The sequence below is a fragment of the Macaca thibetana genome, chromosome 16, assembly GCF_024542745.1.
Source record: "Macaca thibetana thibetana isolate TM-01 chromosome 16, ASM2454274v1, whole genome shotgun sequence".
NCBI classification, from domain to species: Eukaryota; Metazoa; Chordata; class Mammalia; order Primates; family Cercopithecidae; genus Macaca; species Macaca thibetana.
Window position 1 is genome coordinate 2,303,197 of NC_065593.1, and position 12,618 is coordinate 2,315,814.

At 56.3% G+C, this 12,618-nt stretch overlaps 2 protein-coding genes and 1 long non-coding RNA gene across 5 annotated transcripts in view; 1 reads left to right on the forward strand and 2 right to left on the reverse strand.

The window, feature by feature from the left end:
• Positions 1-575: 575 nt before the first annotated feature.
• RNF112 (ring finger protein 112) lies at positions 576-6,817 on the reverse strand. Of its 3 annotated transcripts, none has more exons than XM_050763894.1 (14): positions 6,719-6,817; positions 6,245-6,285; positions 5,134-5,419; positions 4,768-4,974; positions 4,501-4,632; positions 4,234-4,338; positions 3,773-3,823; positions 3,408-3,464; positions 3,254-3,328; positions 2,999-3,116; positions 2,676-2,845; positions 2,544-2,597; positions 2,282-2,356; positions 576-2,168 (listed from the first exon to the last, which is right to left on the reverse strand). In XM_050763894.1, exons 2-14 carry the CDS (start codon positions 6,265-6,267, stop codon positions 1,698-1,700), a joined length of 1,824 nt encoding a protein of 607 aa, XP_050619851.1. In that variant the 5' UTR covers positions 6,268-6,285; positions 6,719-6,817; the 3' UTR covers positions 576-1,697. The 3 variants fall into 3 exon arrangements, with proteins under 3 accessions (XP_050619851.1, XP_050619850.1, XP_050619849.1); XM_050763893.1 differs by lacking the exon at positions 6,719-6,817 and adding an exon at positions 6,452-6,535 and having other exon boundaries at positions 4,768-4,971; XM_050763892.1 differs by lacking the exon at positions 6,719-6,817 and adding an exon at positions 6,452-6,535.
• Positions 5,640-8,429, forward strand: LOC126939069 (uncharacterized). The gene is made up of 3 exons (XR_007720290.1): positions 5,640-5,723; positions 6,438-6,569; positions 8,308-8,429. It is a non-coding gene; the product is annotated as an uncharacterized LOC126939069 (long non-coding RNA).
• Positions 6,599-12,618, reverse strand: part of MAPK7 (mitogen-activated protein kinase 7) — a 33,593-nt gene continuing 27,573 nt past the window's right edge. Inside the window, exon 9 of the transcript XR_007720284.1 lies at positions 6,599-6,667. The gene's annotated coding sequence lies outside the window, so the exon portion shown is untranslated. The remainder of the gene's footprint in view (positions 6,668-12,618) is intronic.

A 12,618-nucleotide genomic window follows, 5' to 3' on the forward strand; every position in this document is an offset into this window, starting at 1 on the left:
GGGGTTTCCCTGTGTCACCGGCAGCTGCACAGGCTTATCTGAGACTTTCTCTTTCTGGGTGTGCACCTATAAAATGCCAGGATTGGATGCAATGACTGCTGTTGTGATTCTCAGATGGGGAGCTGGGGAGCGGGGCTGGGAGGAGAATCAGTCGGGTGAACTCCTGGCTGGCTGAGCCCTGCAGAAGTGGTCCTGGGCTCCTCCTTCCTTCAAGGCTTGACCAAGTTCTCTCTGCTTATGCCTCCATTCTGTCCTCTCGCTGGGACAGATGCTTGTTGACTGCCTGTTGACAGGATCATGGGAAGCAGTTTCTCAGAGAGGAGACAAGAGGAACAGAACCCCAAGTCCTAGTGGAAGAGCCTACAAAGGTGGCCATAACCACTTGGCCTTGGCCTGAGCCCTCTCGCAGCCACTGAATGGGGACCTCTTACATTCACTTCCTCGGATCTCCTGAATTCCAATCTCCCTCTTCCCATCTGTGCATTCCATCAATGGATCTCATTGGTTCACCTGCTCCCACCATGAAGTCCTCTGAGGGTTAAATTCTGTTTCAATAATATACTGGGAAGCTGACATTCACATACACACATTTTATTTTTCATAAAATAAAGGATAATGTGCCCACCCATACCCTGTAAGTTTCATAGCCTAGAAGTCAGTTTCATATCCTAGAAGTCAGTTTCACAGCCTAGAAGTCTTCCTAGTAGTCAGATTTTCTGTCCCCCAGAGGGAGAACTCCTGCACCCCCAGTTCCCAGGGGACCTGGTGTTTGAGGAGCTGCATCAAGCCGCATCATCTTACAAGCCCAGGGGAGAAAGGATGTGTTTAAGAATAGAAGTTGTTCATTTTGTTCTCCTTTGCAAGATTTTGATAGAATCTAGTAGAAAGGCTGTCTGGCTTAGCTCAAAATGCAAGAAAAGGTGTTATTCTTTGGCATCTGGGCATTTCACAGAGGGCATGGGCACTCCCCCATCTAAACAGGCTTGAAAAAGGGCACACACCCAAGAGAGGTCCTCGGGGAGGCCCAGCACAGAGTGGTTCAGGATGCACAGACAGCCTCCCTGGGGCTGTGGGCCAGGAGGTGGGGAAGCTACCTTACTCGGGCTGGAGCAGATTTGGGAAGAGTCATGGGAGCAAGTTTCTCTGCTCTGGGGTCTGGGCCACAGCCTACCATGTCCCATCTCTCTGGTTCTGCCCAGTGTTCCCTCCTTCCTTTTATCCCCAGCACCTCATCAGTGCTCCCTGCTCCTGAACACCATGGTCAGTCATCCTGGGGCTTCTCACATCTGTGAAAGAAAAGGTCTCTTGATCACCCAGGTGTAGACTTCCAGGATGGTGCCTGCTTAACTTTCCTACAATCCAGGGTCATCAGGGAAATGAGCCAGGCGGGGAGGGTAGAGCCTCACTTGCAGCCAGAAACCCTGGGATGTAGCCTATCTGTGACAAGGGCAGATTGGCAACCATCTGCAACCAGAAACAGGCCAGGTATTCTATCCACTGCCCCCAGATGCTGCCTCCCAGGTTCCTAGAGCCACCTTGAGTCCCAGCTCAGCCGCTACCCAGACACTGAGCATTCAACCAGGGCAGTGCAGTACATGGGGGCGCCTTGGAATCCCTGGCATCACCCTCACCCCTCTTGCCTCTCTTCTTCGTCCCCACCTCACATCTCTCCCGTCCTTCAACATCTCCTGGGGCTGTTACTCTTCCTGGAGAAGGGGCTCTCGGTCCCCTTCCAGCACCCTCTCATCCTCCTCCTTCTCCATGCAGCCCACTGTGGCAGCCAACCCAGCGCCCACACCACCCCCAACCACGGCGGCCCCTGTGGCGCCCACGGCAGCTCCAGCAGCCACCATCCCGGCCTCTGCAGCCAGTGCAGCTGCTGCCATGCCAGCACCCACCACACCCCCTGCCAGACCCATGAGCCCAGCCCCCACAGCACCCCCCACAGCAGCCAGGTGGCCACAGAAGCGCATCGTGTAGGAGTCCATGAAGGCCTTGGCCGTGGCCTGCAGCTCAGCTTCCAGTGCCTCCAAGGTCTGATCTCTCCCCTTGCAGAGTAAGGCCACACCATGGCGGGCCAGAATGGCATCTTTCTGGGTGGAGAGGAGGTTCCGCATGGTGTCTGGCAGGACCCGCAGCGCAGAGAATATGCGCTTGGTGGCTATGTCCTGTGACAGGGAGGGGAAAAGAAGGTGCCCTGACCAGGAGTCCCAGGCATCCTCTCCCTGACCTGGACCCTGCCCGGACCACACCTGCCCCCCGAGCACGCCCCAGGGCTCACCTGCTGCCTCACGTACTCCTCGAACTCCCTCTTGGCAGCTTCCACCTTCCTCAGGTCGTGCAGCTGAGCAGCCATCTGTCCACGGGAAAACCCAGGCTGCCTCCTTCCTTCCTCCTCAGCCAGGGGCGCCGCTTGTTTCCTCATCTCCACTCCCAGGGCACACAGACCCCCACCCCGGAGGCCTCGGCACAGCCCCCACCTCCCTGCCTCCCCTGCCTCCCTGCCTCCCTGCCAGAATTCTGGATCCCCCAGGGGCTCATACCTCATCCGGAGAGGTGAAACCGGGCCCTGTCCTCCCCATCCATCCTGAGAGGTTCTGCGGAGACACCATCGCCGGGGTCAGGGAGAGCAGCGGCCCAGCCGAGTCGCCTGGGTCTCCAGGGAGTTTTCACACCTTGATTTCCTGAGCTAGCTGCTGCCCCGTGAGCAGGCGTCTGTCCCCTCTGGCCACGGCGCGCCCCTCGTTCCAGTACCCCTGGCAGCGGCTCTTAGCGTGCTGAGGGGCCGCGCTCAGCACATCTGAGACGTAGGCCCCCAGAAGGTGGCAGAAGTCATCATCTGTGTCTGAGGGAGAGATTTGCATGCTGAGAGACTGCAGGCTTTGGGAGGAGAAGGGGTGTCAGAGGCCAGGAGAGGCGGGTGCTTCGAGGGGCTCGGTTGCCCAAGGAGGGGAGCTGGGAGCAGCGCAAAAGAGGTCCAGCTCTCGGGGACACTCACCACCAGGGCTTGCATGGCCTTGGTTCATCCACCGCCTCCCTGGGGCAGGCAAGAGGCAGCAGCGGGCTCGCTTCCCTTGCAGCAGCTCCTGCACTTTGGGGTATCTGCCAGACAATCTCTGTGAGGCAGCAAGAGGAGCGCTCTGAGCTAGGAGGTCCACCCTCCCATGCTTGGGTCCCTACTGGGACCCCTCCCAGCCTTCCCCACCTCTGCCCTGTCCATGGCCCCTCCACCCCATCCCCTTGCACCACTCACCTGGAAGATGTTGCCTACATGCCCCTGCCCTGCCTTGTTGGGGTGGGACGAGTCACGAACTAAGAGGTCCAGATGCTGGAAGAGAAGGGGTCCTGACACCAACAACTGGGGGTATGGGGCCTGGGACCAATGAATCCAAAGATAGGTATCTCACCTGGATGGGCACCATCCCATAATGCTTGCCCATCACCTCGGCCACGTGGACAAACATCTGGGGGTGGGACACAGACAGCGTCAGGGCTGCGCCACTTTGAGGACTATGGTGCACCCCAAGCCTGTCTCCCCACCTCCCTATGCCTGCTGTAGGAGCCAGGCTTCCCGCTTCACAGCCTGGGGTTCTCCTGCCTCTCCCCAGACCAGGCATCTCATGCTTTACTCTCCACCCTCCCCCTTCAACCCTGTTCAAGTGTCATAAAACCCTAGGCCAGACCAGGAGGGCACCTAGTTCCTTCGGGTCCAGCCCCTGGCCTAGTGGGCAGGGCAGGGGTGGGGGTGACCCAACATCAGAGGTCTCTGTACCTCCAGATAGTCCAGGTCTGTATCCTTCAGCTCCTGGCAGGTGTTGAGGATCTGGAATCAGAGAGAACATGTACGAGGGATTACAGAGGCCAGGTGACTTCACTGGGGAGGGCCCTGGTGAGTGGGGAGCTTGCAGGCAGCCTGTAGGTCTCCGAGCACGGGAGAGGCCAGTATGGGGGCCTTGAAGGCTGTAGGGCTGGGCTGGCCTCAAGGCTGGAGGCAGACCTGGAGGGTACTGTGATCCATCAGGCCTTCAGCTGCCCCAGGGACCACCAGCCCACCTTTAGGAATAACCCACGTTCCCACCTTCACCAACTAGAAGCACCTTCCCCCTTCCGGGGCAGCCCCAGAACCTGTGAGGACCCCAGACACCAAAGCCTGTGAGATGCTCTGGCCTTGAGGAAACTGAGCTGGAGAAGGGTGTGTGGGGTGGGGATGCCAACATCAGTGTCCCCCATCACCTGGTAGGAGCTCAGCATCGTGGTGAGAGCACAGAGCTTGATCCTTGTTTCCCTGCTCAGCTCAGGGCTCATGGCATCCCCTGTATCCACCAGGAACACCGCCACCTATGCAGGGGGTAGGGGAAGACCCAAGGGGCCAGGCCTGCCTTGTTCTCCCACATTCTTCCCAATCCTGCCCCGTCCCATCCCCATCTATCCTCACCCCAGAGATGCCCTTCTTGATTCCCCTTCCCATCCCTGACCTCCTTCTGCCACTTCCCCCCTCACCTTCTTCCCTTCTTTCCCCAGCAAGAAGGGGTGGCTCCACATCCATATGCCTCTGGCAAGGCCATTGGCACCCCACCTACACCCCTGCAAGGACGCTTCTCCTCCTCTCGGCCAGCCGCCCTCACCAGACTCCTGCAGGGGAGAGAAGGGAGAGCATCAGTTGGTCGGTTCCTTGTCCCCACAGACCAGAATAACAGATCCAGCTTCCCCCAAGCAGGGATTCCCATCCTTGCTCCCCGCCCCCCTCCTGCTCCGCCCTGCCCTCACCAGGCCCGGCAAGCCCTGAAGCAAGTGGTTGAGGAGGAAGGACTTCCCTGAGTGCTGCTCCCCCAGGACAGCGAGGAGGCAGACCGGGGTGTCCCTGGCCAGGGGGTGCTTCAGGCAGCGGTTGATGGCCCCCATCCTAAGGATGAGGCCCCCAGACGCATTGACGCGAACCAGCAGCAGCGGCTCCGCCCTCACAGGACAGGTCTCCTGGGCCAGGAGAAGAAAGGGGCCCCTGAGCATCCAGGACCAGCTCCTGACCCGAGAGTGTGTCCAGCCTGGAGCTCTGGGTGCTGTCCTGATGTTCTAGAATAGGGCCAAAGCCACCCCCTCCTCTTGGGTCTGACTGATTAGGCCCAGTCCCCAGACCTGCAGCGCAGGGGGCAGCGGCCGCTGCGGCAGGAGCTTCATCTTCTCGCCCAGGCTCCGGAGGCCCCTCTTCTGCTTGCATATCTTCCGGCACTCAGGGCAGCAGGGCGGCTCACAGCCCGGGACACGGTGCGTGCTGAAGCACCGTATGCAGAAGTCGTGGCCACATTCTAGCGAGATGGGCTCGCGCAACCTCTCCAGGCAGATGGAGCAGGTGGGGAGCTCCCGGGGTGCCATGGGCCGGGGCCCCAGACCCAGCTCCAACTTGGGGAAAGGTGTGTGGGACCTGTGGGGCAAAACAGGCCACTGAAAAGCAGGATGTCTACTGGGGGCAGGGGGTACCGGCCAGGGTTGTGGTGGAAGACTGATGGCTTGGGAGTGGAGTACCCTTTGTGCCAACCCAGTTTCCATTGGTGCCTCCATGGAAAGGCGGAGCTGCTTCCAGAGAGGCCAAGCTCTGCCAGTTCCTCACTGACGTGTGTCCTAGGACCTGGGGGCCTCAGAGTGGGGGCAGCAGAGCAGTGGTGAGAGAGTCTGAGAGGGAGAAAGTCTGGGTAGAAGGGACTCCACCACATCCCAGCCATGCAAATGTGAGCAAGTTCCTTCCCCTCTCTGGGCCCCAATTTCCTAACTGTCCCAATGGAAAGGATAGCAATACCCCTCATGGGGCCGTTGGGGTGACCATCCGAGAGGAGGCGTGTGCAGCTGTCTGCACAGTGCCTGGTGCAAATGCTTGGGAAGAGCCTCTCCCGGCTTTCTGCAGGGGGCTGCTTCTATGAGGTGCTGACTTCAGCCAGGCCCCCAGGCATGATGCCCTCCACAATACCATGCTGCAGGGACAGTGAGGAGAAGGCAGCAGCCTGTGCTGCAGTTGGGCAGATGGCTCTGGATCTTAGAAGATTCCTTCCGCTCTCTGCTCTGAGCTGGCATCTGCCTCCCTGCAGCACCCACCTGCTTCTTCCTGTCCCTCCCTCCACAGCCTGGCGGATCCAGCCTCAGGCGGACAGCCCTCCTGGCTGGGCTGCTGGGCTCTGTGTTCCGGACCGGCCATTTCAACTGAACTGCCTGGTCTCACTGCACCCATCCCAGCCTGGAAGGCCCCGCTACATACCAACTGTTGCCGCTGTTTCCCATGAAGCTCTGTTTCCTCTCCTTGGAGAAAAAAATAATAATAATAAGATTTAGAACAGAATCCAGACTTCTATCTTCATCCTGGGTTTCCAGGGACTCCTCATGCTCCCCCACCCCGCCCATCACCCACCCCAAGAGGGCTCTTCCCACCCCACTCTCTTTCCCGATCTTAGGACTGAAGACTTGCCCGTTTGCCAAGCCGATGACAAAAGGAAGTGACTGACAAGGCGGGCCTCGGCATGGGAGGCTGGGATGGGGAGAGGGTCCGGATGCAGAGGGGGAGGCCCCGAGACCTTCAACCAGAGGTAAGGATGCCTTTTCTCCCGGAAAGGCTAGCGGGCTGCGGCAGGTGGAAGGTGAGGTTGGGGGATGGTCTCCCCGAGGAGCTGACTCCCGGGCAGAGCTGGAAAAGAAATGTGACAGCCGGGAAAGAGGAGGCTGCTGCTGGACTCACCCCAGGGGGAGGAGACAGGGCTGCGGGTAGCAGGGCTCCGAGGAGGGAGGGATGGAGCCCGGCTCAGAATCCCTGGCAGAGGCTGGGATGCAGGCAAGCCGAGGTGGTGAGTCGCCATGGAGACAGAAGGGAAAGATAAGGACAGGGAGGGGGAGGGGGACAGAGAGGGAGAAGGCGTGCAGTGCACCCACAAACATGGAGGCGCCCTTCGGCGGAACCACGGGCCAGCACTGCCTCTACTGGGCCAGCTGAGGTCTCCCCAGGGCCACAGGACAGGGTGGGCAAAGAGAAGAGGTGTGGGAAACAGGAGAGGGTATGACCAGAGCTGACCCAGAAACAAGGAGCTATTCATCCATTCATTCAATGAACAGTTACTGAGCACCCACTATGTACAGAGCCCCCGAATGCCACCCTACTTCACGTGGCCCTGCACATGCCCCTGCCCTCCCTCAGGTTTATGTCACTGATGCCCAACCCAGCTGCAGCCTTCTTCAGCACCCATGGGCCCTCCATGTCCTCTGGTGTATTTCCCTCTCAGTGGCTTTCACCCTGCCTCAAACTTGAGCAGGGTGAAATCTATGAAAACTATGAGCCACCTCTGGATCTTCTAATGGCCTCTTGACTGGGCTCCTTGACTCCCTTCCACTCCCCAGTACACAGCCAGCATAGACTCCCCCAGCACAGATGACCTCACACTGCTCAAACACCTTCAGTGGCTCCCTACTACCATCAGATCAAAATCTAAACTCTCCAGCCTGCTGTCTGGGCTGAACCTTCCTTCTACTCTTCTCTCTCGCCCCACTCTTCCCTGCCTCTGCACCCTGGCTTGGTTGCGCTGCTCCTTCTCATTCCTCCTGGGACACCCTCCCAGGCCCAGCGCAGGTGCTGTGGCCTCCCTAGAGCCTCCTTCCCTCACCCCTCCCAACTGGGTGCGGTCTTGTTCTCAGGCAGTTCCGGGCTGGGGACGTCTGATATGTGATAAGCTTGGCGCAGCCCAGGCTTCAGAGCCAGGCAGATCCGGGCTTGATTCCCTGCTCAGGGGCTCTGGGACTCCAGTGCACCTCTCTGTGCTCTGAGGAGCCACCATTACCTACCTAAAGCCACTAGTCCAGGCAGCGGAGTCATTTGTACATCTTAGGAGCTAGGACGCAGAAGGGTTGGGGTGAGGTGGGATTCAGAACCTAGAAAAGTTCAGCAGAGACCACCTTCAGCAGGTGGAGACACCCCTGAAGCTGGGGCTGGATCTTGTTCATTTTGGTGTCTGGAGGACCTGAGACTGTGGGCTGAATCCATCAGATTCAGAGAAGCAATGCCATAGACTATATCTCCTCCTGCCCCAGGTGGTACAAGCCCCTGTGTGTTGGCGGCAAAGCCTCACACTCAGGGGATGAGGAAGCAAGCCTGAGCCGTGCCACAGCTCTGCCTTCAGGGCAGAAGGGAGGGTTTTCTCAAGCCCTGTAGCCTTTCATCCCTGCAGGAGAGAAAGCGTGGGCGCTAGACTCAGATTCAAGCTCTAAACCTGCCTCCATCCCAGCATGAAATGCTGGTGAGTCATTGCCCTCTCTGAGCTTCCATTTGCTCATCACCAGGCAAAGATGTGAGGAAGCAGATGGGACAATCAGTCTTCACTTAACGATACTTACTGAGCACCAGGCAGTGTGTCTCACACTGGGGTACAGCTGGAAAAAAGAGAGACAAAGCTCTGTCCTCCCCAAGATCCTAACCGGACAATGAAAAGGCATTGCTATGATCTGGGTGAGAACCGGGATGCGGGGAGGGTGAGGAGGGGTGTCAGGCTGTCCTGATAAGCAAGGAGGTAGAAAAAGGCTGTCCAGGCAGGGCAAACCACATGTACAGGGCCCAGAGGGGAGGGGACACAGAACCCATTCTGGGGAATGAAGGAGGTCTGGCTAGCCTGGCAGGAATATCTGATGCCAAGATGGGTGCACCAAGGTGAAGGGTAGAGAAGGCCTGGGTCATGCAGGCCCTCAGGGGCCAAGGGAGGGGATGGGGACTTCGCCAGTCAGTGTCCCAGGAGGGATCCCGCAGGGCAAACATGTATGGTAGAAGCCTCACTCTTAGGGCTGGCTATATAATTTTATTTATTATTCTTCTTATTATTATTGAGATGGAGTTTTGCTCTTGCCCAGGCTGGAGTGCAATAGTGTGATCTCAGCTCACCGCAACCTCTGCTTCCTGGATTCAAGCGATTCTCCTGCCTCAGCCTCCTGAGTCGCTGGGATTATAGGCATGCACCACGATGTCCGGCTAATTTTTGTATTTTTAGTAGAGACGGGGTTTCTTTATGTTAGTCAGAAATTCCCGACCTCAGGTGATCTGCCTGCCTCGGTCTCCCAAAGTGCTGGGATTACGGGCCTCAGCCACCACGCCTGGCCAGTTTGGTTTTTTTTTTTTTTTTTTTTTTTTTTTTTTTTTGAGACAGGGTCTTACTCTGTCACCCAGGCTGGAGTATAGTGGTGTGATCTCAGCTTACTGCAGCCTCCACCTCCTGGGTTCAAGCAATTCTCCAGACTCAGCCTCTCCAGTAGCTGGGACCACAGGTGCACACCACCATGCCTAGATACTTTTTGTATTTTTTAGTAGTGACGGGGTTTCGTCATGTTACCCAGGCTATTCTTAAACTCCTGAGTTCAAAGTGATCTGCCTACCTCGGCCTCCCAAAGTCCTGGGATTACAGGCATAAGCCACAGTGCCTGGCCAGGATAGTTATACAATTTGCGGATTTGGTGAAAAACGTAACTGCAAAGTCCCCATCAGAAGCAAGAAAGTCCACTGCCTCTTCTCACGGCACACTGCCTCCACCCATGGCCAATAGGCAGCCCCTCCAGATTGCCACAGTCATTTTAGGACACGTTCAATACCTGGATTGGGGGTCATGGAGAAGCCTATGCTAAGTTTCAGCCCGGGGAGGGGAAAGTCACCACTTTGTCACACCCTAAGATGCCAGGGGCCAATCCAGCAGTCCCCAGTCCTCCTTGAGCCCATTCAGGCCTCCAGATGGAGGGGGCCAGCCATGGTGGGGCAGAGGTGGGGACACCGGGAGCCTGGGAGTGGGCAGCCGAGAGCCTGTGCTGGGAAGGCAGTGGGACATGGGACACACACAAACCAGCTTCCAAATTCCCAGTGAAGGCGCTGTTTTCTCATCAGACTTCACTCACAAAGCACAAATTCAATGCTAACATGTTTCAAGATGGTGGCCAGAGCACTGAAGCCCAAGCACATGGCCCTTCTGACCTCTGGTCTTGAGTGGCTGCACTGGATGCATAGCTGTGAAGCTGGCCCCGCCCACTCTGGCTGCTGTATGGACAACAGACTAGAGGGACAAGCGGGGAGGCTGGGGGTGCTGTTGGGGAAGTCAAGGCTACAAGTGGAAATAGAGATCCACCTGGGATCATACTCAGGCACCTAAAAGAGGGCACTCCTCAAGGCACGGTACAGGCCGATCAGGTGGATAGGAGACGGGAGGAACACCAGGTTTGCTCCTGGATAAAGGATGGGCCCTGCTCCTTTGCAGCCAGAGGCCTCTGATGCTATCTAGGGCTCCAAGGGGAACCCCTGGCCCAGGGAGGCCAGCTGTAGTGGTCATGGGTCCACGTCTATGGGCAGCCCCACTTTATCCATTATGCTCCACAAGTCTCTGAGTCTACGGTCTATGAGAATGTTAGAAATCTAATGGAAAAATGAGAGTCTCCAAACCACAAAAAGAAAATTTCAAAATCAAAAGTAACACCCACTTAGTTTAATGTCCCAGTACCCCTTACATGCTGTTAGCTGGTAAACCCAGCTTGAGTTATCATCTGTAAAGTCAGATTCAAGTCATGAATGCACTGATTCAACACATGTTTACTGAGCACCTACTAAGTGCTGAGCACAGTGCTAGGTTCTGAGAAGTCAGGGTGACCAAAACAGAGAAAGTAATGGCAGTAAAGTGTTGAGACATCGACCAGGCATGGTGGCTCACACCTGTAATCTCAGCACTTTGAGAGGCCAAGGTGGGTGGATCACTTCAGCTCAGGAGTTCGAGACCAGTCTGGGCAACATGGTGAAACCCTGTCTCTCTACACACACACACACACACGCACGCACGCACGCACGCACGCACACACAATCAGCCAGGCATGGTGGTGCACAGCTACTCAGGAGGCTGAAATGGGAGGATCACTTGAGCCTAGGAAGTGGAGGTTGCAGTGAGCCAAGATTGTGCCACTGTACCCAGTCTGGGTGACAGAGTGAGACCCTGTCTCAAAAAAAAAAAAAAAAAGTGTTCAGACACCAAGATAAATAGTGTGTCTTATCAAAAGATGATCCTATCCTTTGAAAAATATTCATGGCAAAAAACTTCAACTCAACCTGGGCTGTGGATGCCCCATGTTTTAATGTGTTTGCTCTGATTATAGAGAGAGTCCTTCAGACAGTCAAAGGGCCCAGCGCCTGCAAAGTTCTTGAGCCTGGCAGCTGAGGCCCTCATTGGAGGATGACTACCCCACGTGGACTGCAGTGAACCTGAAAAGGAATGGAAGAAACTCCACTCTGCCTAGTTGCTTGCTTTCTAACTATGGTGAGGCTACCACTCAGGTTTCCCATGGTGCCCCTAAGTGGCCTCTGACCTTCCCCAGGGACTCAATGGGACAGGAAGAGCCACACTGAGCCAGGCCTGGTCCTGCAAGGTGGACAGGCCCTCAAGGTGCTGTTGGGGGCTGAGCAGTGACTTGAATGAGAGTGGAGTCCACAGAGAGGGTTGGGGTGGAGGGGAAGTCCTGGGTTTCAGGGGTGGAGCTTGAGCTGTGGGAGGGAGTGAACTGCAGGCCCTAGAGACAGACTTATTTCTCATTTCACCTGTTGTCCATTCATTCACCAACAAATATTGGCCGAGTTGGTGTGAGGTGCTTCTACCCAGCACAGAAATGCCAGGAATAGGGCCATAACTCACCCAGACAGGATCACTACCTTCAAGACCTTGCACAGACTCAAGGAGTATGGACCTGGGAGTCCCAACGCCCACTGGGCTGGTCCTGCACCATCAACTAGCTCCATGCCGTCCACCCTGTCAGACCTCTGCCCAAATCCAGCCCTTGGCCTCCAGATCCTGAAGCTGAAAGCTCCCAGCACCTGCTCTCCCTCTGCCTCTTCCATCCCTGTGAACCAGGCTCCTGGTGGCCCAGCTCAGGCTGCTGACCTGACTTCCTGACCTCTGGCTCTAGCTTCCAGGCTGGGAGTTGGAGTGGAGGTGGACTAATTTTTTGAATAACCAGCCTCAGGAATCAAAAATACAGTTTTCCAGACTGGGACCCTGTTTGGGGAGGTTTCTGAGTCCCTTGATGTGGGCAAGAACCAGCTTCACACACGAACACACATGCACACACACATGCATGCATGCACACACCTGGTGAGCCCTCCCCCAACATACCCTTCCATGTAAATCCTCACACATACCATATACATATGGTCAAAATATTCCATGTATCCCACACTCTGCTCACACGCTGTGCCACATGCACATCCATGACTCCACCTTGCCTGATACAGACCCACAGTGCTCGCACACACACACAAACACATGTACACAGTTACATCCTCACAACTGCACTTGCACATCCACATCCATTCACATGCTCACTCCTTCATACTCACACACAAATACGTGTGTACCTTCAGGCCTCATGCTCATGCACATTTACACACGGGCTCACTCTTACTGCCTTACATGCACAGGCACACATCATACATCCTTACCCAACAGGTGCTGTTCCAAGCACTTTATGTGATAAACTCACCCCGAGTAACACAACCTATGAGGGAGGTACTATATCACTTCCATTGTATAGATGAGGGAACTGAAGCACAGAGAGGTTAAGCCACTTGTCTAACACCACACAGCT